Here is a 27,609-nt window from a genome sequence, read left to right as displayed (position 1 = left end):
TTCATCATCATCATCATTGTTTATTTATATAGCACTTTAAAAACACACAAGGCTGACCAAACTGCTGAACAATAGAAACATAATAGATACCATAAGAATAATAAATACGATACAATAATAAACATAGCGAAAAACAATAAAATACAAGTCAGTCAACCACTGAGTCAAAAGCCAGTGAATAAAAATGCTTTTTCAATCTGGATTTAAAAACCAGCACTGATGTCGATTGCCTAATGTGAAGAGGAAGATTATTCCAAAGCTTAGGAGCCACGATAGAGAACGCTCGGTCTCCTCTCAGTTTCAGCCGTGATTTGGGGACTGAGAGCAACAGCTGCTCAGCTGACCGGAGCGAACGAGTGGGGACATAGGGCTTCAGCAGGTGCCAGACCATTTAAAGATTTAAAAACCAATAAAAGAACTTGAAAATGAATCCTAAATTCAATTGGAAGCCAGTGCAGGGAGGCCAAGAGTGATGTTATCACTAAGCAGGACATTAAATCAAATTAATGAGACACCAAAACAAGAGCTGGAGCCCAAGACAGCCATGAAGTCACAGTGTACACAAATACACAAGAAACACAGAAACCAGCTGGGTGGATGTGGCTCGGGAACCTTCTGTTACCTTGAACGTCGGTGTTTTGAACGCTGGCTGCTCCAGTCTGCTTGTATTTGTCCAAGATTTCCCCTCATATCTTGGTTATGGTTATTTTTTCTTTTATTAAACTGATCACACTCCTGTTCATGAATAGAAAAAAACCCCATCAGTGTATTTTCACTTAAACAAGCAGCTGTTTTTTTTGCATTAAAGTTATATAAAAATGTAACAGTGCAAATTCCTCGCTGACAGTTTAACCAAAAGGCATTTCCAGTGGAAAGTAGCCGACATATCCTCAGCATAACCATGTATAATATCCACAAAACCTGAGAAGGTTGGAGAGAAGGTAGGCGAACTCTGCTGGGATCTGCGTTTAACAAAGTGTCTAAAGACGAAACAAAGAAATCTTTCTGTAAATGTTCAGATGCACAGACTGGACTGAAAAAGAGTGAAAAAGCAGCTAACGTCCAAAAATAAGAAAACTTTGAAAGAACTCCAAAAAAACCTGGAGAACTTTTGCTCAAAAAACAGTTTTGTTTTTTTTAAATTACAAGGCAATCTGACAAAATGTCATCAAATGAGACTCAAGACTTCTGCAGGTCTCTGCCATGACTCAATTTTTTTTTCTTAACGGCAGAAACAATTGTTCCTTTTTTACTTTGTTTCTATTTTCTCTTCTTGTTTTTATCTGTTGAACAACAAACAACATTCATGCTGATTCACATAATATCCTGTCTCTAATCTCTGGGATTTCCTCGTAGCTCTTTGATGCAAAGAACATCCATCAAACGCTCCAGCTTGTGCTCAACATCATCGTGAACGGTGAAGGTACTCTGACGAGAAAATACTCAGTCGACCTTTTGGTTGATTTGTTAAAGAACCCCAAAATAGCTGATTACCTAACAAGGTATGCAGATAATTCACAGCTCTTTTCCTGAATAGCTGCTTTAAAACTCTGCTGAAAGCCTTTGTCCATTTCCAGGTATCCCCACTTCTCGGCATGTGTGTCTCAAGTGTTAGGAGTGCTGCATTGGAAAGACCCAGACCCTGCAGCCAAGGTGAGAGACGACAAATATGATAACCCACACCAGCTGTGCTTAACTCTGTAAGTTCCCAGTATTCCCTGAAACCATCACGTGTGACACAGTTTACATCAGACGTGATGCAGCTGACGTCAACACTGACCTTCTTGTGGTAACAGAGACTTAAAAAAATAATAATAAAGCAACAAAGTGGGTCGCTCTTTGACAGTAAATTCCAGTGCGGTCCGCTCCAATCTCCTCAGGCTGACTCTCTTCTAGGCTCTCCTGACTGTTCCCTTTACATGCTGATGATGTGTCTTGTAAATCTGGATCCCTTTCCAGCAGGACGCTCCTCTTTTTCAGACAGTACCTGAGCTGCTCTCTCTCCTGACAGTCAGCTGTCCACCTCTGCATGGCCAGTCGAGCCAGCGCCGGCATTTGAGGCAGAGCTCGGAGCAGAGCGGGCAGCCAGGCTGAGCACGGAGCAGAGGTTGAAGGTCGCAAACTGACATCCACGTCTTCCAGAGAGCCCAGACCTCCTGCTGCAAACAGACTGCACCAACCGTTGTCTCCCACCAAGCTGTTGTAGGACAGATCCAGTGCACGGAGTGAGGAGAGACAGCCCCGTCTGCACACGGCAGCTGCACAGAGGAAGAGGACCCATTGATAACTGATCACTTTATGCCTGTTCACTTTACTGTTTTGTTCACAATGTTTCTGATGGAGACAAAAATAACACCGAATACTTTCATTGTTTTGTTTTATACGACAGCTACAGATGCTGGCAGCATGAAATAAATGAAAGAAATATCAATTTCCTTCAGGCTTTACTTGTCTTAATATACATTTATGCAGCCTAATGATCCACTACAGACCAAAAAAGAAAAAGTATAATGTCATTGTGTGTTAGTTACCCAGATGTTGCATGTCATCAGTGGTGAGCTCGCAGCTGCAAAGACGGAGCTCGCTGACGACTGATGGCTGCAGAGCATCCAGCAGGAGCGCCAAGTGACCGCCAACCACTTTACACCAGGAAATATCCACCGTGCGCAGATAGGACACCGCCAGGGCTGATGCATAAACACAAAGTTTTCACCATTTCAGGCTAGAGGGTGGAAGAGGTATTCGGGGAGAATGACTTGAAGGAAAACTTCTATAAATAAACAAGTGTGTGTGTGTGTGTGTGTGTGTGTGTGTGTGTTACCCAGAGCAGTGAAGGACTCGTTGCTCATGTAGCAGCTGTTGAATGGCAGCCTCCTCATTTGTGTCGCAGGGAGGGCGGAGACCAGCAGGTGGACCACACCTCCCACTTCCTTATTGGATGACACATCAAGCTCGGTCAGTGCAGTGAGAGAGGGCAGCACCTGGACTGAAAAACAACGAGTCACATGACTGCTGCAGCGAGCATGCGATTAGTGTCCGGCGTGTGAGATTGGTAGCAACTGACTCAGAGCCTCTAGATCATCTCGCGTGAGGCAACACAGGTGGAGGTCGAGTCTCTCCAGGTGTGTGACGTGAGCCAGGTGAAAGGTGAGGCGGCTCAGTCCACCAGCTAGAAGCAGCTTTACAGTATATTAATCAGAACAATGCTGCTCTCTAATGTATCTTGGTAAAGCGCAGAAAAATCTAATGTTTTATATGATACAGTGTGATTTCAGTAACATATCATAATGGAGGCTTCAGCAAGTACTTACGAAGGAAATCTTTCCTCTGCTCTTCAGTTAGTTCATCAAATACCTCCCAAAACATCTGTATGGTGGGGTGGCGGTCATGATATCTCCAACCATAACTTGTGTTCTGAAAACAGTGAAAATGACTGTTATAATCATAGAGTTTGTAAGGTCAGGCATACACTATGTTGCCAAAAGTATTCCCTAACACATCCAAATCATTCAATTAATGTGTTCCAATCACTTCCATGGACACAGGTGTATTAAATCAAGCACCTAGGCATGCAGACTACTTCTACAAACATGTGTGAAAGGACGAGTCGCTCTCAGGAACTGAATGAATTCCAGCATGGTAATGTGATAGGATGCACCAGTGCAACAAGTCCAGTCATGAAATTTCCTCGCTATTAAATATTCCATAGTCAGCTGTTAGTGATATTATAACAAAGTGGAAGTAATTGGAAATGACAGCTAGTCAGCTGATGCTAAGGCTCATAGTGCACTTAAGTCACCAATATCTGCAGTCTGCTGTTGTTACAGATGTCCAAACTTCATTGGTTTCCATGGCTGAGCAGCTGCATCCCAGCCTTACACTGACAAACACAATGCAAAGCGTCAGATGGAGTGATTTAAGCATCTCAACACTGGACTCTAAAGCAGTGGAGATGTGTTTACTGGAGTGACGAATCACACTTCTCTGACTGGCAATCCGATGGATGTGTCAGGGTTTGGTGGTTGCCAGAAGTACTTGTCTGACTGCACTGTGCCAAGTGTAAAGTGTGGGCATGTGTGCACATGGCTGGGCACCAGTGCACAATACAAGGTCCATAAAGACATGGATGAGTGAGTTTGGTGTAGAAGAACTGGACTAGCCTGCACAGAGTCCTGACCTCAACCTGATAGAACATCTTTGGGATGAATTAGAGCAGCAACTGTGAGCCAGGCCTTCTCCTCCAACGTCAGTGTCTGACACCATAAATGCACCTCTGGAAGAATAGTCAAAAAATTCCCATAAACACACCTAAACCTTGTGGAAAGCTTTCCCAGAAGAGTGGAAGCAGTTATAGCTGCGAAGGGTGGGCTGACTATTATATTATACTATCATACAAAAGTCTGGATTAAGACTGAGATGTGACTCAAGGTCATATTTGTGTTAAAGCAGCCGACTGAATGCTTTTGACAGTATGCAGTACACAGTTATTGTGCTACAGGACAGCTGTGAAACTACAGCCTGTGTCTGTTTGGCTGACTCTACCTGTTTGAACTTTTCCCAGTCATGCACGTCCTGGCCGACCAGCACTCCCTGCAGCTCCTCTGGTCGAAACAGCCTCACCAAATCCTGCTCACACACCAGGAAGAAGCCTCGCTTGAACTCCTGGAACAGATTCTCCACTGATGTGTTGAAGGCATGATTCACATAGGCCTCCACAAACTCCTTCCTGTTTAGGAGGGAAAATGTTAAATTAGCAAACATTTCACAGAGACAAAGGTGCTGCAGATGAACCTCACAAACACTTCATGTTTTATATTTACCTCATATTAAGACCTACTAAGGACCTGATTGTTTTTAATTATGTCCTGATACATAAAACCTGAGAGCTCACATAACTGCATATGCTCAGAATAGACAGCACACATGGATACAAATTACTGCCTTGCAGCAGCAATCTTCAGACCATCACTATGAGCTCCATACAAGGTTACACTGTTCCTGTTATTAACAGCAGGGGGCACTATCAGCCACAGACTGGGAGCCAGATATGCTCTGCTGGTGCCTCATTGTTACAGAGGAAAGACTCTATAGTGAGAAACAGCTGAGGGGGAAACACTGATCTGGAAACGTCTGAGTGTTACAGAGGATATACATAGCACTGTGGTTCAGTGTCACACAATCACAAACAAATACAGCAAAGTACTAAAAAGGGTGTTGCCTCCAAAGATTGCTTTTACTGGTTTGGAGCTTAGGAGGCTTAATAACAACAGGCATGAATGAAGACAGATCAGAACAGCTGTTTGATCACAGCATCCAGTACCAACACAATCATCCACACTCAAGAGCCTGTTGGCTTCAGAGTCAGCAGCTGAATGTCTAAAATATCAAATGTCATTTTTGGTCCATCAGCTACAGCATGAACTGCTTAAAGTGAGAAGCAGCCTGAAGCCCGACAGATTCATCTTTCCAGACTGAAAATATCTCAGAGTGAACCGAGTGGTGCGTTTTCAGGGTGATCTCACAAAGTCAAATCCCTTTAATGATGTTCTGTCCTGTCTTCCTCTATCAAAAGCACACAAACACTATAAAACATTGTTTCGGTGCTTTGGGGTTTTGTTTTCTACACAGAGGTATAGCACGACTAGACCCTAAAGGCAGGCTGCTCACCTACAACCAGCTCACGAACATCTTTCCAATGGAGCTCGCTGCCTTTCTCGTGGATGAGGGTCACTGTGATCCTCCGCTGGATCCCCTGCAGCAAACATAACAGGAGCTCAGGATCACAGTGAGCACAGCTAGAGCAACATTACGCTTTAAAAGAAGATATTCAACTGTGTACAAAGGAAGCAGTTACCACTGTGTGAGTAATAAGGAAACAACATGTGCACCAATCCTGTACCTGGTGCAGCAGGTAGGTACCATGACAGGGCAGGCCTCCACTGTGATCCACGATGGCTGGGATGTACCTGTGCATGGAGGGAGGAGGTGACACAACATCCCAACTTATAATATTCTTCCTGGAGATCATTTTTATGGTTCCTTTAAAGCTTGTGCGTGAATATAACACTCCAGATGGATACTCACTCTCCAGTGGGCTCCAGCTCGCTGATCTCAAACCAGACCAGCAGGTCGTACTTGCTGACACACTGACCCAGGTTGGATTTGGTGATGGTGTTCAACTTGGAGGCTGCAACTGGCACACACACACACACACACGCACACACACACACACACACACACACACACACACACTCAACGTTAACAAGTGGGAATTTTTCTGGATTTAAGAGAAGATGAATAAAAGTGAGCAGTATTTACTACATGCTTTGGGTGACTAAATGGAGGATGGATAGGTGACATGAAAACACTACTGACCCTTTATACTGAGCCAATAGCTCACACACTTCTATTAAATCTGTCTAAAGAGCCAGTAATCACAGAGGATAGATACTGGAAGAAAACTGAAATGTTAGGAGGAACTAAATCACACATTACAACACCAGTGGCAGCACCCTGCTGTCTCACACATCGGGATCACGGTCCTGTTGAAGCGGGATAATTGCTAAAGCTCACAGTTGCATTCCTCTATACTCAATATGATGGAAAAAACTATTTTAACAAACAATTAAAAAATGAACAAGTAAAAGATCTACTATAGCCAAAAGAAGACCATTTACAGACTATAGCCCTGTGAACAAGTATTTGCCTCCTTTCTCATTTCCTATCTTATTCCATATTTGTCACACTTACACCTTTCACATCAATACATTTATAACATTAGACAACAATGTCTAATATTCAACGGCAGTTTTCAAGGGCAAAACGCTATCCAAACATACTTGGTCCTATATGAAAAAGTAATCACACAGAAAACCTGATACCTTGTGTGTCACCTCTGACACCAACAACTGCAGCAAGCGTTTGGTGCTAGAGGTCACATTTGGACTCTGGACCTCTGTGGAGTGTGCACATGATCTCATTACTGTCTAAAAATCCAAGGAGTGCTGAATCATTGAAAAATACACAGTAACAGGTGTGTAGCATCGCTAACTAGGTAGCAACAAGCCTCTAACACAGTGTGTATGCTAGCGGCTAATCTAGCAAACAAATGAACAGAGTGCTTTTAGCTGTTGCACAAGGATAAGATGATAAACTGTGTGTCTTTTTTATAATGACCTGCTTCAATTTACCTTAATCCAAGGAGTGCTCAGTGTGGGTAAATCTGCCATGAGCAGATAAAGTGGATGAGTGGGACTAGGTAGGTGTGCCGAAAACAGGCAACAAAGCTGACGCTGAAGAGTGTGCTGAGAACATAGTGGCGCCGCCAGCAGGTTTCCGGCTAGCAGGAAGACTTTGCAGTAACACCTCCAACATTGGCAGTCCCATTTTGTGAAAGCCAATAAAAAAATAGCTAGGTTTCCATGTGTCATTTGTGTGGAACAATGCTGCACAACAAGCTAAATAGATTTAAAAAAACGAAAAAAATTGTTGAACAACAGAAGATAAATGTCCTTTTTTTCTATTTCCAACTGGCCGGCTGTGTGGTGCGCAGCCTTAAGAGGCCAGCATTCAGACCCCAGAGTTTAACGGCCAAGTTCGAGTCTCTGACGGTCGGTCTGCTATAGCGGGGTAGGCCGAGCGAAAGACGAAGCTCCGGGCTCCTCCTTTTTTTCGTTTCTCTTTTTTTCATTCACATTTATTTACATTTATTTACATTTATTTAGATATCAAGCTGCAAGTAAAAGCTCAGGGAAACACTTTTAAGGCGCCCTTTAAGGTACCCTATATATGTCCTTTCACATCTTATCACTTCATACAGTGCTATGGACCAGTCTACACCTGCTACTTTCTGCACAAGCTTTTATCACACAAGACCCGCTGTTTACAGGTAAGAAACACAGTGTCAGTAATGTTAAAGTGGCTGTGTGGAGTAGCACAACCACTCCTAATATAACACTTTTCACATGCATTTCTACATATTACAGTGTCTTTTACCGTCTTTATGGTGCTAGCTTAAAGTCATGCTGTAAATGTTAGCTTGTAGTCAAACATATTCCGACCATGTTAGGACAGAAATATTGGCTTCTATCATGACTAGTTAACAGAGATGTTAACAGCCCACGCGTTACTGTAATCCGATTACTTTTTTCAAGTAACGTGACACACTGTTTACAGCAACACTGTTTACAGCAACAATACTGCACAACAAGCTAAATAGATTTAAAAAAAACGAAAAAAATTGTTGAACAACAGAAGATAAATGTCCTTTTTTTCTATTTTCTTCTGGCCGGCTGTGTGGTGCGCAGCGTTAAGAGGCCAGCATTCAGACCCCAGAGTTTAACGGCCAAGTTCGAGTCTCTGACGGTCCGTCTGCTATAGCGGGGTAGGCCGAGCGAAAGACGAAGCTCCGGGCTCCTCCTTTTTCCAGCTTTTTTTTTTTTTTTTCATTCACATTTACACTGAAGCTGTGTTCACATTCATCCTTTAATCATGACAAAACGTGAGGAATCACACTGAGGTGAGACCTTGACAACAGACAAATCAGAAGCCGACACCAATGATAAGAAAGAAATTCATTTACAGACACGTGAAAAAGCAGTTTAAGGTTCTAGATCTGGATGATTACAACACATCATTATTTATTTAAAGCAACCCAAAATGCACAAATGACTATAACCAAGTACATCCTGTGATTCAGCAGCTGATGGAACCAACTTTAGCAGCAAAAACTTGAGTTAATCATTTTTCATTAGTGTTTCACAGCCAGAGATGGGCAGTAATGCGGGGTAAAGCGTTACTGTAATCCAATTACTTTTTTCAATTAACGAGTAATGTAAGGGGATTACTATTGCAAAAAAGGTAATTAGATTACTGTTACTTTCCCGTAAGCACGCTGCGTTACTGCGTTACTGAAAAATTTTTGGCCAGAGTGCCTCATGACAATAACAGCTGTGTGCAGATCAAGAATGGATAATCTATGGAGGAGTGCAGAGAGAGTATGACCGTGCAGCGTTTAAAGCGTGGAAGTACTGAGCTTACTTTGAGTTTGATTCCGTAAAAAGTGACAAAAACTTTTAGAAACTTCTTTTTACAGCGAAAAAACCCTTAACTTCAGAGCAAGCACCGAGTACGCTACTACGGGATTGGAAATTCACAGAGAGACTCGCGGATTCTTCCACAAATTTCTTCTAGTCAGGATGTTGCATATAATTTAATTTTTGCTTGATGCATAAAGTAAAAAGATTCAAACTAATAAAACAAGTTTTAAAAACAGACTTTTCCATTTGATTACATTTTGTATGATGGATGATGCAGAAAAAGTAGAATTGGGCTGAAAGATCTATTGCTTTATTACCTATTCAGGTCATAAATCATGTTTTTAAAAAGTAACTAAGTAATTAATTACTTTTGAAAATAAGTAATCAGTAAAGTAAGGGGATTACTTTTTAGGGGAAGTAATCAGTAATTAGTTACTGATTACTTTTATTCAAGTAACTTGGCCAACACTGCTAGTTAAGTTAGTACCATAGTTAATACAGTTACGGGTAACATGATAGTGCTAACCCATAACCCTGAACTCTGTAATACTGTAAATGATGAGTGATTTAAGTTAACACTAAACATTCAACAGTGTCTCCTGAACATTTATAATCAGGTGTGAGTCTGGCTGCATTGACTTTTGAAGATGCAAATTTAGCATGATGGCTGATGGTGCTGTGTAAGCTTCTACTTACCTTCTACACTGTGTTTAACACACATTTCAGAATAGCAAAGAGGAGCACTGTTGCTTCATCCTTAATACTTTAGAGGAGAACTGGACTGCAGATCAAAAGGTCCTTAATAGCTTTTTGTCCTCCCCGACCCTCAAAGCCAAACCAGCCATGAGAGCTGATGGGACAGGATTTGTAAAAGTGACATTATCAGAAAGAAAGGGGAGCAAGAATACTTGATATTTGCATTCTTTAGAGAAAAGTATTTGAAAAGGCTGTCTGCTGTTTTGGATTGATGTCGTTCTCCGGAGGCTCAAAGAAGTAGGGCAGTGTCACGGTCCTTTTGGCAGCAGAAAGCTGCTGAGTGCTGGAAAGAAGCACGGCCACACCAGCTGAAATGTCTCACTGACACAGAAGCTGTTGGCCATCCTCTGTGTTGCCACTGTCTTCACCCTGCTGTTATTAAGTGTCAATAACATACATTTCTATGGAGCTAAGCTTGATGAGCGATGCCTTGTTGGCTGACATTTATGTCTTTGAGCGTGTGAGAAGTTTAATAATTATAAAACCACATGAGTTTGACAAATGTCCTTTTAACCGTCAGCTCATAGTGAAGCACACTGAGCCACCCGGAGCTATAATATCAAAATAGAAGCTGCTACCTTTGTCAAGAGTGGCTGGATCTGAGTGCATACTACTTTCAGTTATTCAAATTTTGCTGAATTTGTTCAAAGTCCTGTCTATGTGCAGAGAGTGTCTTCCAGAGGAATGGTTCTGTGGGGATTGTGATGTTCTACATCACGAACATCAGCCACTCCACAGCAGAGAAAGTGTTATTGATGTTTTTAAAGCCATTCCTCCAACCACATGTATTATTAGAGTGGACGGTCAAAATTGCACAAGATATTTCCTCATGAGATTTACTCAATTTTGGTTTTCATATGTGTCTACAGCCAGTTAGAAAGAATCTATTTAAGTGGTTTTCTCTTTCTTGGTAGCTCGCATTCTGCCAACAGTAAAGCTTTGAAACTGCTCCTGTGGGTTGCGTAAACTTCACAGTATCAGCAGGAAAAATCGTGATTTTAATCGACATTAATAGTAAACAGCAACCTGCTATTTAGGTTTCTGTGATGGATTTGAACATAGTGTGATGGAGCATGTTTTCTGCCCTTGCTGTACAATCAGAACATGGTATTGCTTTAACAGAAGTCATCTGTGAAGGCAGTGGTGTATTATTCATGTTGTTTCTTTTTCTTTTTGGTCCAAGGACGTTATGATGTGCACCAGGCGATACACAGATGTCAAACATGGCAGCAGCAGTGCAGCCCTGATTTAAAGGACCTGGTTAGGAGTGGATATTGGCCAGCATCTGTCAACATGTCTACTCTTTACACTTTAGACCTCTTGAGCTCCTTCCTGGAACTAAAAGTATTTTCTCCATGATTCTCCAGGGAAGCTTTTGCAAAACTGTTGGAGCGTGGTACTACAGTGGCTTGCAAAAGTATTCGGCCCCCTTGAACTTTTCCACATTTTGTCACATTACAGCCACAAACATGAATCAATTTTATTGGACTTCCACGTGAAAGACCAACACAAAGTGGTGCACACGTGAGAAGTGGAAGGAAAATCATACATGATTCCAAACATTTTTTACAAATAAATAACTGCAAAGTGGGGTGTGCGTAATTATTCAGCCCCCTGACTCAATACTTTGTAGAAGCACCTTTTGCTGCAGTTACAGCTGCCAGTCTTTTAGGGTCTGTCTCTACCAGCTTTGCACATCTAGAGACTGAAATCTTTGCCCATTCTTCTTTTCAAAACAGCTCCAGCTCAGTCAGATTAGATGGACAGCGTTTGTGAACAGCAGTTTCAGATCTTGCCACAGATCTGAGGGGGCGAATACTTTTGCAAGCAACTGCAAGTGTGGGGGAAGGCTGAGTGAAGTATTTCTTTGATATTGTTTTTCAATAAGCAGATGCAAATATTTACTCCTCTGTTATGTTTCTGTACATACAGACTGGGCGTGCCAAAAGCGATGCACTGCAGCACAGCTTTCTGGATGAGGAAGAGCAGCTGTGCTGTGATGTCAGCTTCAGCTGCCCAGCATGCACACCTGAAATGTTGGCGGTTTCAGTTGATGGTAACAGAAAGCTATATCACTTTCAGCAAAAAGAAAGGTGCTCATTGTTGATGTTCTTTGTGTTTGTGTTTTTATGCACATACTTAAAAAAGCCTTCCATGGTTAGACTTTATTGTTTCTCTGATGTTGCTCTGATGACCGTGACTTTTTTGATGCCGTTTTTTTGTTGAAACCAACTGTTGTCACCCTCTGCTGCTCAGTGTGCTGGCTGTTTTCTCGGGAATCTCAACCACAAGAAAGTTTATACGAACGAAGCTAAAAAACCTGTGACAGTTTGTGAAACGTCATTAGCAGCAGTGAAATAAGTTAGTTAGTGAAATGATAGAGGCTATTTTATGCTGGAAAAATTCTTCCAGCACAAAGTGGCCCAATAAACGGAATTTTTTAATACAGAAATACATCTAATGATAAAAAGCAGAGAATTCATTGTCTGTTTTCCATTGCAGAGCTGGGATGCTCGTCTCCTCATGGAGCGCTCTCGAGCTGTGAAGTGTCCAGATATCAGCGCTCACCTGGCTGGTACCAAGAAGGTTCAGCAAGTGCTCCCCAGACCTGGAGTCCTGGACAGATTCTTCCCAGACCAGCCTCAAGCTGTGCAGCAGATCCGAGCGACATTGGCTGACCTCTACACTCTAGACATGGTGAGACAAAGGGCACGGTTTGTTCATTGTTTGGAAAATTTGGCATTAGATAATCCTCACCTGGGTGTTGCTGTTCAGTGTGAGCAATATCATTTGCATTTTATTCCTCTGATTTATTTCTCTGTGGTTGCGCTGGTCTACAGGGTCCAGAGAGGGACAAAACAGTATCAGTGGCCTTGTCAGCAGCAGAACGGTTTGTCTTGAAGTCTCAGCGAGAAGGAGGAGGTACAGCGGGCGGGGGGATAGAAGCGTCTTTAAAAATGTTGAAAACTTCTGTTTGTTGCTCACCATTTGTTAAACTAGGGAAGTTTAAGCAGTGCATGTGTGGATCTGCACACATACATGACTGCCTGCTGTTTTGCATTACTGTGTATCTACTGTGATTCATGCATGCTGTACTGTGACTGAGATAATAGTGTATATGAGACACACTTGACAACAACATTGATCAGGATGTGAAAAAGCTACCAGATACAAGTTGTCAGCAGGTTATGGCTGACTAACCACCCTGCCTTACATCACTCTGGGCTAATACTGTAAAAAGCAATCATTAGTTTTCTTTGTAATATCAGATCATTTGTTTTGATAAATACAAAGTCCAGTATCAGGGTTCATATGAGCTATTTTAGCAGTAATTTTACACTCCACTATGATAGTGTTTAGCTGTTACTCATGTTAGCAAGGAAGCTCGGGTTTGTAATTCATTCTTAATTTAGCCACGCTGCATGAATTTGGATGATACGATTTTTGAAAATGGCAGTTTCATTTATGGGGCGTTTATAAAATGGTATTTCTTAGGCTGGCTTTTAAGGAAGGAGAAAAGGTATGTATCAGTTGGCTGGGAAGAAAGATGGAGGTGGAAAGGATGTGCGAGCTATGGGACAAAGTTGCTGAGACTAGGTTAAAAAGAGGTGAGGATCAGTGAGCAGGAGTGTGGCTTTGTGCTGAAAAGAGCACAACAGATTGTTTGGAGAGAAGGTGAAGGAAAGTCAGCTGAAGCAAGACAGTTTGTGGAGTTTGTGTTGGACTGTATGTTATGCTGGGAGCCTGGGGATTAGTGCACTTTGATTCCAAGTTAATACTAGCTAGTGTTTCTCACTGGTTTTTGGGTGGTGGAGTAAAAGGGATTGGTTGGTGGCTGTTTCTAATGTTAGCCTTTTCTTGGTTTTCTTACAGGCAGGGTAAAGACATGGTGATGAATGAGTGTGTGGGCCGTCTGCTGAGGACCAAGAGCTCAGGACAGTCAGACGGGGGCGTCGCAGCAGGAGTCACCGTGCTCGACAACCCTCTGCTGTCCTGAGATGTCAGACTCCTGCCTGCACATACAAACCACACTGAAGTCAAAGTTCCACCTGCACCTCCACCTGTTCTTGCAACAGCATGAAAACTGACAGAGGTGAGACAGCAGAAAAGTTCTTGTCTATTTTATTATTTTTTTTACTAAGTTAAGGAATTAAGTTAAGAAGAGTGATTAAATAAATAGTTTCTTGCATTTTTGATTTAGTGATTGTGTTTAGGATTATTTCAGAAACATGTTTAGAGGATCTTTGTAAGCCTGTATTTACTTTAAAAGAAGGGAAGCACTTCTTCATCCTACAGAAAAGGTGACACATTACAGATGAGTTCATAAAAAGTGTCTCTGTCACTCTTTCAAGGCTCTGTCACTTTTTCTTTTGTACTGGAACAGCATGGTAAAGTAGGCCTAGGCTGCCATCTTGTGGCAGTGTGTTGTTACTACAACATATGAAATTGTGTTTCTATTGGAAATATAATTCAGCACCACTGAGCCGCTCTCTCAGTTACAAACTGAACCTGTTTTGTAGACGTATAAATCACTAAGTACAGTGAAGCTTTTGGTTTTGTAAAAGTGTTTCTTATTCTAAATGCATGTTGATTTTTATCAGGGTGAAGAGCAGTTAGCAGTGCATTCATGGACATCTTAAACTATTATTTGAAGAATCTTTGGTCATGATGGCATGAACTAGAAGCGTGAGCTCCAGGTGAGACTGCACAGAACAACAAGTGTCCTTAAACTGCATCAACTGATGACGTCTTACAATTTTATTCCACTGTGTGTTTTTATCATTGAATGTTTCTGTCTTTGTGTACATGTAACGCAGACACTAAAGCTGAGCCAGAACTTCATGCTGAAGAGAAGGATTCTTTTAAAATGCATGGGGGAGCAAGCGAGTCAGATACCAAGGGCACAAAGATGAAGCAGGTCTGATCGGAAACCGTTTATTTCCAGGCCAGGGAGCACAAATAAAAACACCCTTAAAAGGTTCCCTCCTGCTCAACGGCGTCACTCCCTACGGAGAGAAGATCTACATGACCTTATCTGCGTATCTGGAGGTCAGCCGCTGCTCCGCCGTGTTGTACCTGTTTGTACGTGTTTTTAAGTCTCTTGATGTCATCGTGTCTAACACACACCCTTTATCTCCTCTCTGCAGCTGGACCATTGCATCCAGCCTGCCATTATCACCAAAGACATCTGCACGGTCTTTTACTCCCGAGACGCCAAGATTTCCCCACCCCATTCTCTCAAGAACCTCTTTGGGACTGGATACTCCAAAACTCCTGACTGGTAAATCTGGGCTGCTGCACTGTGGCCATCTCTGTTTCACAATCAAAGATATCTGCCCTGTTACAAAGTTTCCTTGTTCAAAACTTCTGCTTCATTATAGCAACCGAGTGACTGGGATCTACGAGCTGAGCTTGTGTAAGATGTCTGACACTGGAAGCTCAGGTGAGCGGCCATGAAACATGTTTAAAGAACGGCAGCTGTTTTATCATAATTCTGTGGAGAGCTTCATCCTAATGAGGGCTCATGTCCTGAGCAGGGATGCAGAGGAGGAGGAGGAAGGTGCTGGACACATCAGTGGCTTATGTGCGTGGAGAGGAGAACCTGGCCGGCTGGAGGCCCAGAGGAGATAGCCTCATCCTAGAGCACCAGTGGGAGCTGGAGAAGATGGAGCAGCTGCAGGAGGTGGGGCCTTAAAAGATTCATAAAGAAATAAATCTGTTTAATATCGTAGAGGGAAAAATGACTTTTCAACTCAAAGACCAAAGTGCTATTCTAAAAAGTTTTTTCTTAGAGTACAGACTTTACATGACTAACCTCCCCTCTTCTCCCCACCTCACATTCGCCCCCATCTTTCGTCCAGGTGGAAAAGACCCGTCACCTTCTGGGAGTGGCGGCTCCCGTGGGAACAGCTCCCACCACCAAGTCCCTGAGTGAGTCTCTGTCCCCCAGCGTGAGCTCCGGCACTCTGTCCACGTCCACCTCCGTCTCCTCGCAGATCTCCAGCACCACCTTTGAAAGCGTGAGAAGGAGCTGGCCACCAAGGTGAGAAAAACGTGGGCTTAGTGGGCGTTCTTGTTGCTGCCTTCTTCCTTCTCTGCTCGGAGCTGATCGGTCTTGTTCCTGTTGTGTTGTAGTGCCTGCGCCTTCTGACACACACCTTCAATACTGAATACAAGCAGCTGGTGAACAGCATCAGTGACTGCAAGGTGAGAAATAATACAAAGAAATTAAAAAATAGCCTTTCTGTGTCACATCAGGGAGTTCCTATATTGACGTCTACCTCATCCTGCTGTTGTTTCACTTCAGCTTTCTCTCATCTCACCGATCGGACGTGATCCATCCGTGACGAGCTTCAGCAGTGCCACCCTCACCCCTTCCTCTACCTGCCCCTCTCTCTCGGACTCGCGCTGTGGCTCCATGGGCCAGAAGTAAACATATTTTTAGGAACATTGACCTCGATCTGCAAACGGTTATTGACAGGTTATCTATTTGATTCTAACTTGGTGTGATTTGTGTTAAAGGACCCCTGAGAACAGCTCACGTGCCTCCAGTCCCTCCTGCTCAGACTGTGAAAACTTCCCGATGGTTCCCACTCTGGAGACCTCCTACCTTGCGCGGGCTGCAAAGAACGAGTTCCTGAACTTGGTGCCTGATATTGAAGAAATGCGACCAGGGTGAGTAATGCCATATTAACCCAAATACTGTCACTATGACATGTGTCTCACAGACCAAATGTAAGTCGACACTCATGTTCTCTAGTTCAAGCAGAAGTGATGTGGATCGATTCAAATTCCTGAGCCTGGATGATTTCAGCTGGAAACAAACCAACTCTGCTTCTTCCTCAGATAATTCAATTCAATTCAATTTTATTTATATAGCGCCAAATCACAACAAAAGTCACCTCAAGGCGCTTCATAGATACAGAGAAAAACCCAACAATCATATGACCCCCTATGAGCAAGCACTTTGGCGACAGTGGGAAGGAAAAACTCCCTTTTAACAGGAAGAAACCTCCAGCAGAACCAGGCTCAGGGAGGGGCGGGGCCATCTTCTGTGACCGGTTGGGGTGAGAGAAGGAAGACAGGATAAAAGACCTGCTGTGCAAGAGAGACAGAGGTTAATAACAGATATGATTCAATGCAGAGACGTCTATTAACTCATACTGAGTGAGAAAGGAGACTGGAAAGGAAAAACTCAATGCATCATGGGAATCCCCGGCAGGCTACATCTATTGCAGCATAACTAAGGGAGGATTCAGGGTCACCTGGTCCAGCCCTAAATATATACTTTACCAAAGAGGAAAGTTTTAAGCCTAATCTTGAAATCTTGTCTTCTGAATCCAAACTGGAAGCTGGTTCCACAGAAGAGGGGCCTGAAAACTGAATGTGTTCACTGACCGGTGTTGCCAGCTTTGGTGGCTCGTCTCCCGCTCGAAGAGGACCAAAAAGAGAACAATACAGTGTTCAGCTGCCTGGCTGTGCTCTACACACACAGCCCTGCTCTGGTACAGTAAAAACCACATTTACATTTGTTTACATTTCCAATGTAGAGGATGAGTTTAGATCACTGTGGTCCAAGCTTGTCGTCAGTTATAGAAACTGGATGTTGCACAGGAAAGTGTGTTTCCTTACATTTATTTTGTGTTGACAGAAGTCTTTGATTCATATTGATTATTAAAGCGGGCTTTAACCTGTGGAGAAACACGTGTGCTCTTGCTCCTTCAAACGGTTTTCTTCAGAGATTTCTCACTGTTTGTACACATGCTGAGTGGCTAGTTTTGAAAACACTTACTTTACCTTTACTACTCTGCTCAGAAATGCAACCTGTGACCTTACACAGCCCAAAAACTTATCCTAAAACATAAATTAACAAGGACAGAAGCTTTTTACAAATGCTTCAACAGTGTAATTCTAACAAGGTATGCAATACATCTAATGTCAGTTCAGAGGTATGAAGTGATGACACTTTGACATCACTGAATAAAAGCAGTCTTGTCATAATAAGCTTTGCTGTGGACAGTTGGCGCGTTAAACTTTTTCTTATAAATAAAAAAGGTAATCAGATGTTAAGTTTGTTCAGTTTTAGTTGTTCTCATCGTGTTGCTCCTCAGATCTCCCGTTGTCCCTGAGCCTGACTAAAGCTCGGCAGCTTGTTTTCAGGGCATGGCAATGCAGATATGAGCTAAATGTGACACAGCAAAGAAAAATCAGAATCAAGAAACCCTGAGCTGACTTTCATGGCTGCAGACGTGACATTAAGAGCCTCACAGATCAAAAAAGTATGGGATTTAAACTGCTTCTAGACCTGCACACGTCTGTTTCCAGGGCAGGATACCCATATGGAAAAGATATATATAAATCTTATAAAGTTTGTATCTGTCTTGTGTGAAACTTGTATGAAAAGCATATAAGTGTGAAAACAGATATAAGATCCCTTGAAAAATTATATAATGAAACTTGTATGTTTTGGATACTTACTAAAACAATGTATGAAAGTAATGCGAAAGTGGCCACTTTCATGAGTAAATCATGTAAGCCTTATATGATTTACTCATGAAAGTGGCCACTTTCATGCCCAGTAATCAGTAATTACAAGTTTTTACTATTTCTTTTCCGTATGGGTATCCATTCCAGTGCAGCAGAAGGAGCGGTCAGTGTGGACCTCGGTGCTGTACAGGACCTCCTGGAGCTGCTTGTCTCCTGGCATCTGGGCTTTCACTCGTATCTGAAGGACAAAATAGGAAAATCAAGTTGCTCTCACTGTCACCTGATTTCCACAGACTGCCATCTGACCACATCCCTGCAGTTGGATCCCACCGCCGTACCTCTAGGATGGGTCTTCTTGGTGTCAACCCAAACCACCCTCTCCTTCAGCTCTGAGCTGAATATATACACATGATTGCTTCTTAAAAAACAAACAAAAACAAAAAAACGTCCCCACACGGAGTGAGACTCAGTCTTGGATGCCCAGATCAGCCAGTGTGGTGTCCAAGAAAGGGAAGGGTTGGTTTGCCAAGTTGGGCTGTACCTCGATGGGCAGTGTCACCAACATGGGAATATCCTGCTCCGGTCTGACGCGCAACATCTTGTTGTGGGACCCCGGGAGCTTCCTGTCTGCCGATCCGCCTCTTCGTCGGCCTGCTCCACAGTCGCCGCCTCCTCCAGAGAGCGTTTTGTGTCGTCTGCTGCCAGCTTGACTTGCTGATCTTTATCTCAGGAGGCAGTGGGTTTTTACCCTCTCCCCCTTTGATCCTGTGCGTTATCGTTTAAAACTCGCTATCTGCATCTTTTGGCTCCAGCACGTCTTTATTGTTAGAGTTGTTGCTTGCTGTGTTCTTCTGCGGGGTGCTGATGATTCATTGTTCTGCTTCTTCTGATGGTAAACGCCTCTGGAAAGCCTGAATATGTGAGCGCGTCTGATTCATACAGAGTTCTGCTCTGCCCCCCCGGACTGATATATGCAGCCAGTGTGAATGTGTGTTATGTATCACTCACATGTTAGGTTCATTAGACTGACACAAGGGTGATGCACGGATGTTGGTGTTTTTAGGGCCAAGTGTGAAAGTGGAAGAAAGACAAATTCTTTTGAAATGTTAAAAGAATGTTGGAAATTTGATCAGAATACAGTAAAAATGAAAGAAACAGATATTTTTCTCAGATCATTGTGTTAAATTGTCATAATCGCCGTGTTCTCTTTAAGACTATCAGCTCTACTCTAAACAACCCTGAAAGCCTCTGCTGACACATGTCATCAGTTCCTTTCTTTCTTTGTAAACAAGGTCGAGTCTGTCAGGTCAGCAATAGTACTTCCTACAGATGACCCATCAGTGTTTATTCCATGACTGTAAACATGTTTCCATTTGTCACTTCAGTCTTTACTCTGAAATACAGGAAATGACATCATGGCTCAAAATCTTTGTCGTTCAAACAATTCTTTATTTAACAATATTTTAACTTTATTTAACAAAATACATTCAATAAAAACTTAAACAACAGAAAACTGATTTTTAATCCAACCACTGAAAAAAAAAGGTAACGACTGAACACAAACAGAAGAACAATTTATAAAGATTAAAATGGAACTACAGGAAGTTTGATTCACAGCCTCATTTGAACTTTAACTTAAACTTAAGGAGAGCCGACCTGAGCTCTGTGGAGCCTGATCTCCAGGGTTTTAAGTTGGACTCTGAAACCAGAGGATGTTTCTCTCTCTTCAGATTCACTCTGATCCTGTGATGGGAACGATTTCAGCCCTGCGTGATCGCGCTGATGTTTGCACAGAGCAGATGATGAAGTGAATGTTTTGGCACAGTGGTAACAGTGAAACAGTTTATTAGTAACGTGGGATCGTTTGTGTGCAGAGTATGAACTGAGATTACTGAAGCTCTTGTCACACTGCTCACAGCTGTAGTTTCCTTCCATGTGTGTACGTTCATGCTCGTTACGATTACTTGAACGTGAGAAGCTTTTGTCACAGTGTCTGCACTTGTATGGTTTCGCTCCTGTGTGGACTCGTTTGTGTGTTTTAAGCTGACCTGCAGTGGTGAAGGATGACCCACACTGATCACAGAGGTGCTTTTTGACCCCACTGTGAAAGAGTTCATGTCGTTTTAACTTAGCTGATGTGGGGAAGCTTCTCCCACATTCTTTGCAGTATTTCAGTTTGTCTCCAGTGTGTTTACGTTGATGTATTTTTAGGCTGGCTTGCAGACTGAAAGTTTTTCCACAGATGTCACAACGAAAGTCTTTCCCACCACCACAGCGATGACAGGGTTGAGAAGTGGATCCATCTGTGTCGCTCTGCTTCTAAACAAAGACACAAAGACAGTGTAAGTCAGTCCTTCAACACTTTTATCCTGAAAGTCGCCTGAAATAAAGAGCATCTCTGCAGACGTCCAATTACATTTTACTGTTTCAATTAACACACTCAGTTTACTGGGCTACAATAACTACAATACTACCACCATAATACTACAGCAATACTTATTTAATATTACAGTAACATCTGACTTACACTTAAATGAAATGAAAACCTGAATAATGGCTCAGAGCTACTCTTCGGTGCAGTAGAAGTGCTAACATGCTAACACAATTTAATGAGCAGACTTGTTCCAAACAGTCAGACTGAACTTACAAGAATAAAATAAAAATACAAACCTCACAGTAACTGCACTTGTAGAGTCTCTTTCTGGTGTGGATCTGTTGGTGTTGTCTCAGGTACTGTGGAGTTTTAAAAGTCTTCTCACACAGGTCACATTGATAAGGTCTCTCCTCAGTGTGGGTAAACATGTGGCGTTGTAACTGTGCGTCTGTTGTAAAGTATTTACCACACTGATCACACCAGTACACATCTTCTCCGGAGTGAATGCGTAGGTGTATATTTCGGTACCCTAGCCGGCTGAAGGTTTTTCCACAGATGTCACAGCTGTATGCCTTAACTCCAGAGTGGGTAACTAGATGACTCTGTAAGTGGCTACTGTGAGTAAAAGCTCTGCCACACTGATCACAGCTGTAAGCTTTAACTCCACTGTGGACGACTTGGTGTGTTTTCAGGGAATTCTTCCAGGAAAACGACTTTCCACACAAGTCACAGCTGAACGGTCTCTCTCCAGTGTGGATGAGCTGATGTTGTTTTAGTTTAAACTTCCAGGTAAAATCCTTCCCACACTCGTCACAGGTGTTTTTTTTCTCTCTCTTTCTTCTGTGAGGTTTGTCGGCCTCCTGAGAGCGCTGACTTCTCGGTCCACGTTGGTCCTGCAGTGACAGAGATACAAACAGAGGCAGTGAGTGAAATGCAGTCATTAAACAAACTGAAGCTTCAAACTCCCTCCATTAACACTAGTTTTAAACCTGAAGGTGGAGTGTGGCACCAAACACCACCAGAACCTGAACGACTGCAGGTGCTGATAAGTTGCGGTCGCGGTATTTCAACATCTAGTTAGCAATACAGAAGACGAGCGAGAATAAATGGAGTAATATTTTTTATGTGGCAGGTAATTTCAAATGCAGCGATTCTATCAGCCCAACAAACATCAGTAAACACACAAACTGTTTGTGTGCAGTTTGTCTCACAATGTGATGTAAAGACTGCAGTAAAATCCTCTGCAGGTTAGTGCAGGATAAGCAGGCAAGTTTACTGTAATGTGATGGATTTAAGTAAAGAACAGTGTGTGACTGGTGCACAGTGACTGTGGTGCTCATGTCAGAGTTAGATTACATCAAGTGTAGCAGAGATTAACTTAAACTTAAGCTCATGATGCTGACATTCATTCACTGAGCTCCACCCACATACCAACAGTTTAGTGTCTAATATAAAGACAGTGTACTGTCAGTGTAGAGAAAGGAAATCAGCCAGGACAACTCGTGAAACATCTGCTGACATCTGGTTGAATTCACAGAGAGCAGCAGGTCAGCTGATCACAGCCTGCACATTAAAAAAATCTACTGGAGCTCTCAATAGAAATGATTGTGAGCTGTGACCCTTTTCCCCACACTGAGCCACTACAGCTGATTTTAGGGTTGAATCCTGCTGAATCCCACTTTAACATCTTCCTGCTCATTTTGATGTTTAGAGGCAACGTCACCGTCTAAGATGTAGGCATTGTATACATTGTATACATTATTTCTACATTACATTAATATTGCACAAGGTTCATTTAGTTTAGCATAAAATATATATATCAGTACTTCAGCTTTTAATGGAGTATTTCTTAACACTAGTATCTGTCACCTTCTGTGTTGAGCTCATTGTTTTCTCTGCAGTGGCTGAGCTGAGTCCAAGTAGCTGAAATTTCCTCTGCTGCTCCGTCAGACTCTTCTCCTCCTCCTGATCAGCTGGGACACAAAACAGAACTTTGTTAAGCTCCACACTGCACTGAAGAGTCAAAGTGTCTCATATGTTCATCTGAGAACACACAGAACACATTTTAGCTTCCCTGGGTGGACAACTTGTTTGAAACAAACACAAAAGGTTTGAGCACCGATACCAAATTCAGCAGTATGGCACACCAGTACCAGGAGAGCAATTCCTCTTTAAAATATGCCCTGGCCAAGAAAAAACCCGACAATATACGTGTGCCGTGAGAAATGATAGATAGATAGATAGATAGATAGATAGATAGATAAATTTTATCTATCTATCTATCTATTTCAAACATGCAAATATAATTGAAATAACAACAGAAAAAAATAAAAATAACAAAACTTAAAAATCATCAAGTTTTCATGTAAATATCTATGTCTACAGAATGTGTGTGCTCGAAAAGGAGTAGGATGAAGTTTTCTTGTTCCTACCCCCTTATTTCAAATTTCATTGCTTACAAATCCATATCCAGGATTCAACATTATTTGATCATATATTTAACTATGTACAAGTCTAACACATTGAACATACACAAATAAAACCATTTTCAGCACATAAACCAGAACAACAACAAACTACATTTTTTACATAAACTAATCACTCTGTTTATAACAGCCGCTTAATCTCTGAGTTTATTTTCTATCTATGTGACAAAAACCTTAATGAAGACTTAAGGTTGGGTTACTCCGGCCTTGATTTATAAAAAATGAGGACACAATGAGACAACTCAGTCACTGAGAGGAAGATTTCCTATATTCATGCAATTTATTATTTTTGAACAATCCTGTGAATTTTTGTATTGATGTACTTGTCTTGATTTCATCTGTATATCCGAGTGGGTGTAGAAATCTGAGCCATCATCTGAGTAAGCCTCATCACAACTTTGCGCTGATAAAGGCAGCTGTGTTTTAGCCTGGAACACATTTATTTTTACATTTCTCATAAATGTATTTCATTATAGCACTTTTACCGCCAACATGTTGGGTCTTTTGGAGCCGGAAGTGACCTTATATGGAAGAAGGGTGGCGCTAGCTAGCTTAGTTAGCAAGCTGCATTCATAAGCTGTGCAGGTGCCACAGAGATGCTAAGTAGCCTTAATAACAGGCTAATAAAACAACAGAAACTCTGATTACAATGAGCTCATTTAAAAGCTTTCTTCTAATAAATTCTTTTCTTCTCTGTGTTTCACAACCTTTTGCTGATATCTTTCTGTAAATTAGTTTAAAGCAGCTTGAGTCAATTTAGTCAGATTTTTTTTTCCAACTTGTTCACAAAAACTTGAGAAGAGACACCGAGGAGAGCAACAGAAAGCCTCATTCAGGAGCTAAACTCAAGATTAACTAGACTCGGATTAATATTAGCTCGGTGCTTACCTTTAAATCAGTCTTGACAATAATCGGAGGGAAAAACGCCATAAAGCGGGAACTCGGCTTCTTCTTCTTCTGCTCTTGTATTTTTTGGCGGTTAAAGCTTTAAGGCGCATTACCGCCACCTGCTGGACTGGACTTTTCATGTCCCAAACATTATCAATTGGGCACAAATTTGTTGGAGTTTCTGTTAATAAAAAAGATGGAATTCAAGGATCTTGTTATTTGGTTTGTTTGTTTTCACCATTTACTCTACAATTTTCTGCCAGTGTATAGCAAACCCCACAGCTCAAATCAATGAAGAATTTAGTATTTTTAACATATTGCTTAAACTGGAACCAGCAGCTATATAGGCCTAATTTTTAATCCAAACATGTGATAGAGGTTTACCACCAGGAGAAGCAGACTGTAAATAAAAGACTGTGCTACTGAAAACTGTTAGTCTGACTTTGGATTGTAAATATGTTTCCATTTGTCACTTCTGTATTTGTATATGGCTCAAACTATTTGTTATGAAAGCAAAACAAACAAACTGATGTTGTATAAATTGATTCAGGATTATTTACTTCGAGTCCAGAAATCATAGCTGTCTCATCAGATCCAGTTGTGACATTAGCTATAGTTTCCGCGGAGGGTACTTGGTTCTGTATGACAGCACAGCTTTTAGGTTGAATTCAAGCGCTTGAGTACAGCCTGATAATTAGAGGCCTGCAAACTGTTTGCTGATGAACTTTGGAAGTAAAAGTACAGACAGCTATAGAAGACACAGGACACGAGATGGGTTCATTATTTCTTTTGAGTTCCATGTAACAATCCGTAACTCTGTAATTAATGAATGTGCCATTTAATCTTGGCTGCAGCCAAGATTAAATGGCACATTCATTAAATGGCTAAAATGGGTTGGCTGCCGTTCAGCATTTAGCACAAGTCAGCTTTTGATCAGAAAGTTTTCTGGTTTGATCCCTGGCTGCTCCAGTCTGCAGGCGAAATATCCTTGGACAAGATTGTAATCCCAAGCTGCTTTCTGATGCATCCATTGGAGTGTGAATGCTTTATAGAGTTTGTGAAACAGTTGTACGTGTGGTCAGATTGTTTTGTATTTGTGTGTGGATTGAAGCACATGTCTGAGAGCACATCAATCACTGCACATATTTTTTAAAATCTTAGTTTAAATAAAGTTTTTGATTATTTATTATAAAAAAGAGATGATATATATATAATGCAGTGGGCACTCCACCAGCTAACATGTCAGTTAATTTGACACATTGATTTATTTATCATTTCTTTTTCTCTCTCAGCTTTTCAGCTCCATATTTTTTGCCATTTCTTCCACACTCAACTCTGTTCTACAAGGTGAGCCCACAGTTAATGTAGGAGAGGGCAGGTGGCATTAAGAGATTTGATTGGGCAATCTAGGGCCCAGTTAGTTCTTCCTTTTGGTGAAAGCTGGGCTCTTCAGTTCAGCATGGCACAGCTCCAAAGATTCTGCAACATCAAACCCTCTGTCTGCTAATGTTACATCACCTGGGCTGAGGCAGTCCAGGTAATTGCAACAGTTTCTTGAAATTAGTTAATTCAGATATAAACAGAGTGACAGTTTACAGATTCAAACATGTCTCAGAGAAAACAGAAAAAAAACAGTAAAGCCCAACTCTCCTCTTTGTGATCAGGAAGACAAAATTCAACTTCCTGATCAAGTAGACAAATCATTCAACCAGCTTCTAGAAAAGGAAGATATTCAAAAGTTGAAAGAAATGGAACTCCTAGACAGGGAAGAAACTTTGAGCTCCAAGCAAAGCTTGATAAAGCACTAGAAAAACTAGTGCTGAAGGACAAAAAGAATCAGGAGCTGCAAGTAAAGCTTGATGAAAGACCGCACACAAATGAAGAGTTTCTTCAAGAAAAAAGGCTACAGGAGATAAAACAGAAGGAAATGGATTTCAAGCTCCAGGACCTGGAGAAACACAACAAAGGCTTGCAAATCAAGCTTAATGAAGCTCTGCAAAAAATGAAAGAACTCCTCCAAGAAAAACAACAACAGGACATGAAGCAGTGCAAACTCCAAGGCATGGAGGAAAAATACAAAGCGCTTCAGGTAAAGCTTGATAAAACACTGAACAAAAATAAAGAGTTGCTTCAAGAACAAAAGCAACAAGAAATTAAACAGAAACAAACGGACTGCAAGCTTGAAGACGTGCAGGAAAAATACACAGCGCTGAAAATGAAACTTGATAAAGCACTGCAAAGAAATAAAGATTTCCTTCAAGAGAAAGAACAGCAAGACATGAAACAGAAACATCTGGATTGCAAACTTCAGAACATCGAGAAACACAACGAAGGCTCGCAAGTAATGCTTGATGAAGCTCTGCAAAAGAATAAAGAAATCCTTGAAGAGAAAGAAAAACTGGACCAGAGAGACACGCAGTGCCAACTCCAAGGTGTGCAGGAACAATACGGAGCGCTGCAGGTAAAGCTTGATGAAACACTGCACAAATATCAAGAGCTGCTTCAAGACCAAGAACAACAGGAAATAAAGCAGAAAGAAGACAAAGAAATTCTCCAGGACTTTGAGAGGAAAAACCAAAACCTGCAAGAACTTTATAACAAACTGAACTACAAAACACCTGAACTGGAAGAGGAAAAGGAAAAACTGCAAAACCAATGCTCAGAGATGCAGAGTAAGCTCAATGACATGCTGAGAAAAAACACAGAAGTCGAGGAACTTTCAGACAACGTGAAGTGCAAAAACACTGAGATACAGGTGCTAAAGCAACAACTAGAGAAAACAAACGAAGACCTGCAGTGTTCACTTCAAGAAATCGAGAGCAGAAGTCAGCAGTTGGAAGACACACACAACAAATTACAACAGAGTTATACAGAGCTGCACGAGGCAAAGCTAATGCAGGAGGCAACATCTAAAGAAATGAAAGAAAGGCTCGAAGACAAACAAGCCAAATTAGAAGAAGTGGAGAAAACATGCAAGAGACTTGAGCAGGAGAATGCAGAAACAATCGATCAGTTGAGAACCCTCATCCTAGAGAAAAAAGTGCTCGTGGAAAAGCTCATGGAAAAGAAGAAAAAACGCTTCTGCTTCTTCTGGAGGAGGGACACTCCTGCTTTTTCTACTTTTTCTACTGCTAATGTCACCTCGTCTTCCTCCACCTCTGTTCCATCTTAATTTTCACCTCTCCTCTCTCTTTCTCTCCCTTTCTCTCCTGACACCTCTCCCTCCCCTGTCTCCCTTTAACTCCTATCACCTGTCCCATCTCCCCCCCCCCCCCCCCCCCTCTCTCTTTTCACCCTCACCCACCAACCAGTCCCGACAGTTGACTGCCCCCTCTAGAGCCTGGTTCTGTCATAGGTTTCTTCCTTTAAAGGGAGTTTTTCCTATCCACTGTCGCACCTAGTGCTTGCTCAGAGGGGATTGTTGGGGTTTTCTCTCCTCTATCTCTTTCCTCCTTTCTATCCCTTTCCTTTACCTTCTTCTTTAAAACCCCTCCCCCCTTTCTATTTCCTCAATAATTTAATAATAAACACAATTGGCAAAATTTTAAAAAGTCAGATCAATGTCTTCATTCAAGAATGA

General features: G+C 41.9%; 6 protein-coding genes across 10 annotated transcripts; 3 read left to right on the top strand and 3 right to left on the bottom strand.

Annotated features, from left to right (window-relative positions):
* Window positions 1–3,447, bottom strand: LOC147322585 (leucine-rich repeat-containing protein 31-like; the record flags this gene model as incomplete). The annotated part of the gene is made up of 4 exons (XM_086305055.1): window positions 1–2,258; window positions 2,532–2,687; window positions 2,822–2,986; window positions 3,312–3,447. Coding segments are annotated over 4 exons (915 nt in total), but the record flags the coding sequence as incomplete, so codon positions are not given.
* Window positions 3,442–6,529, bottom strand: LOC147322584 (kinesin-like protein KIF1B). The gene is made up of 6 exons (XM_086305054.1): window positions 6,526–6,529; window positions 6,085–6,193; window positions 5,900–5,966; window positions 5,668–5,752; window positions 4,543–4,726; window positions 3,442–4,273 (listed from the first exon to the last, which is right to left on the bottom strand). Exons 1-5 carry the CDS (start codon window positions 6,527–6,529, stop codon window positions 4,701–4,703), a joined length of 291 nt encoding a protein of 96 aa, XP_086161180.1. The 3' UTR covers window positions 3,442–4,273; window positions 4,543–4,700.
* A 705-nt stretch (window positions 6,530–7,234) lies between these two features.
* LOC147322583 (glutathione synthetase-like) lies at window positions 7,235–14,284 on the top strand. 4 transcript variants are annotated; one of them, XM_086307122.1, is made up of 6 exons: window positions 7,235–7,629; window positions 7,820–7,888; window positions 11,727–11,850; window positions 12,297–12,491; window positions 12,635–12,716; window positions 13,668–14,284. In XM_086307122.1, exons 2-6 carry the CDS (start codon window positions 7,824–7,826, stop codon window positions 13,685–13,687), a joined length of 486 nt encoding a protein of 161 aa, XP_086163248.1. In that variant the 5' UTR covers window positions 7,235–7,629; window positions 7,820–7,823; the 3' UTR covers window positions 13,688–14,284. The 4 variants fall into 4 exon arrangements, with proteins under 4 accessions (XP_086163248.1, XP_086163250.1, XP_086163252.1 ...); XM_086307124.1 differs by having other exon boundaries at window positions 10,978–11,850; XM_086307126.1 differs by adding an exon at window positions 10,978–11,138 and having other exon boundaries at window positions 7,235–7,888.
* Window positions 14,285–14,619: 335 nt separating this feature from the next.
* Window positions 14,620–15,841, top strand: LOC147322582 (kinesin-like protein KIF1B). Its single transcript, XM_086307147.1, has 5 exons — window positions 14,620–14,843; window positions 14,942–15,075; window positions 15,176–15,237; window positions 15,332–15,477; window positions 15,656–15,841. Exons 1-5 carry the CDS (start codon window positions 14,820–14,822, stop codon window positions 15,839–15,841), a joined length of 552 nt encoding a protein of 183 aa, XP_086163273.1. The 5' UTR covers window positions 14,620–14,819.
* A 3,767-nt stretch (window positions 15,842–19,608) lies between these two features.
* LOC147322581 (uncharacterized) lies at window positions 19,609–23,845 on the bottom strand. 2 transcript variants are annotated; one of them, XM_086307073.1, is made up of 3 exons: window positions 22,525–23,845; window positions 20,952–21,548; window positions 19,612–20,600 (listed from the first exon to the last, which is right to left on the bottom strand). In XM_086307073.1, exons 1-3 carry the CDS (start codon window positions 22,540–22,542, stop codon window positions 19,923–19,925), a joined length of 1,293 nt encoding a protein of 430 aa, XP_086163199.1. In that variant the 5' UTR covers window positions 22,543–23,845; the 3' UTR covers window positions 19,612–19,922. The 2 variants fall into 2 exon arrangements, with proteins under 2 accessions (XP_086163198.1, XP_086163199.1); XM_086307072.1 differs by lacking the exon at window positions 22,525–23,845 and having other exon boundaries at window positions 19,609–20,600; window positions 20,952–21,789.
* A 1,999-nt stretch (window positions 23,846–25,844) lies between these two features.
* On the top strand, window positions 25,845–27,201 carry LOC147322580 (uncharacterized). Its single transcript, XM_086307087.1, has one exon. It carries the CDS (start codon window positions 25,957–25,959, stop codon window positions 27,199–27,201), a length of 1,245 nt encoding a protein of 414 aa, XP_086163213.1. The 5' UTR covers window positions 25,845–25,956.
* The last annotated feature ends 408 nt before the right edge of the window (window positions 27,202–27,609 follow it).

This window comes from Aulonocara sp. 'chitande type north' Nkhata Bay, linkage group LG9 (genome assembly GCF_057382095.1).
Source record: "Aulonocara sp. 'chitande type north' Nkhata Bay isolate Kocher_YH1m ecotype deep benthic linkage group LG9, A_spYH_male_GT1.1, whole genome shotgun sequence".
NCBI lineage: Eukaryota > Metazoa > Chordata > Actinopteri > Cichliformes > Cichlidae > Aulonocara > Aulonocara sp. 'chitande type north' Nkhata Bay.
This window is presented reverse-complemented; position numbering and strand designations above follow the sequence as displayed.

What these genes read in the sequence shown, in the direction of transcription:
- LOC147322584 (XM_086305054.1), bottom strand. An exon ending in GAGCTGGAGCCCACTGGAGA is followed by an intron (nt 5,967 to 6,084) that starts GTGAGTATCCAT and finishes CTCCATGCACAG; the next exon opens with GTACATCCCAGCCATCGTGG. An exon ending in TGTTCGTGAGCTGGTTGTAG is followed by an intron (nt 4,727 to 5,667) that starts GTGAGCAGCCTG and finishes CCTCCTAAACAG; the next exon opens with GAAGGAGTTTGTGGAGGCCT.
- LOC147322583 (XM_086307122.1), top strand. Translation starts at nt 7,824, where the DNA reads ATGGACCAGTCTACACCTGCTACTTTCTGCACAAGCTTTTATCACACA. An exon ending in ACAAGACCCGCTGTTTACAG is followed by an intron (nt 7,889 to 11,726) that starts GTAAGAAACACA and finishes CTGTACATACAG; the next exon opens with ACTGGGCGTGCCAAAAGCGA. An exon ending in GTCTCAGCGAGAAGGAGGAG is followed by an intron (nt 12,717 to 13,667) that starts GTACAGCGGGCG and finishes GTTTTCTTACAG; the next exon opens with GCAGGGTAAAGACATGGTGA.
- LOC147322582 (XM_086307147.1), top strand. Translation starts at nt 14,820, where the DNA reads ATGACCTTATCTGCGTATCTGGAG. An exon ending in TACTCCAAAACTCCTGACTG is followed by an intron (nt 15,076 to 15,175) that starts GTAAATCTGGGC and finishes GCTTCATTATAG; the next exon opens with CAACCGAGTGACTGGGATCT. An exon ending in GTCTGACACTGGAAGCTCAG is followed by an intron (nt 15,238 to 15,331) that starts GTGAGCGGCCAT and finishes TGTCCTGAGCAG; the next exon opens with GGATGCAGAGGAGGAGGAGG.
- LOC147322581 (XM_086307072.1), bottom strand. Translation starts at nt 21,596, where the DNA reads ATGACTGCATTTCACTCACTGCCTCTGTTTGTATCTCTGTCACTGCAG. An exon ending in ACAAGTGCAGTTACTGTGAG is followed by an intron (nt 20,601 to 20,951) that starts GTTTGTATTTTT and finishes GTCTTTGTTTAG; the next exon opens with AAGCAGAGCGACACAGATGG.
- LOC147322580 (XM_086307087.1), top strand. Translation starts at nt 25,957, where the DNA reads ATGGATTTCAAGCTCCAGGACCTGGAGAAACACAACAAAGGCTTGCAA.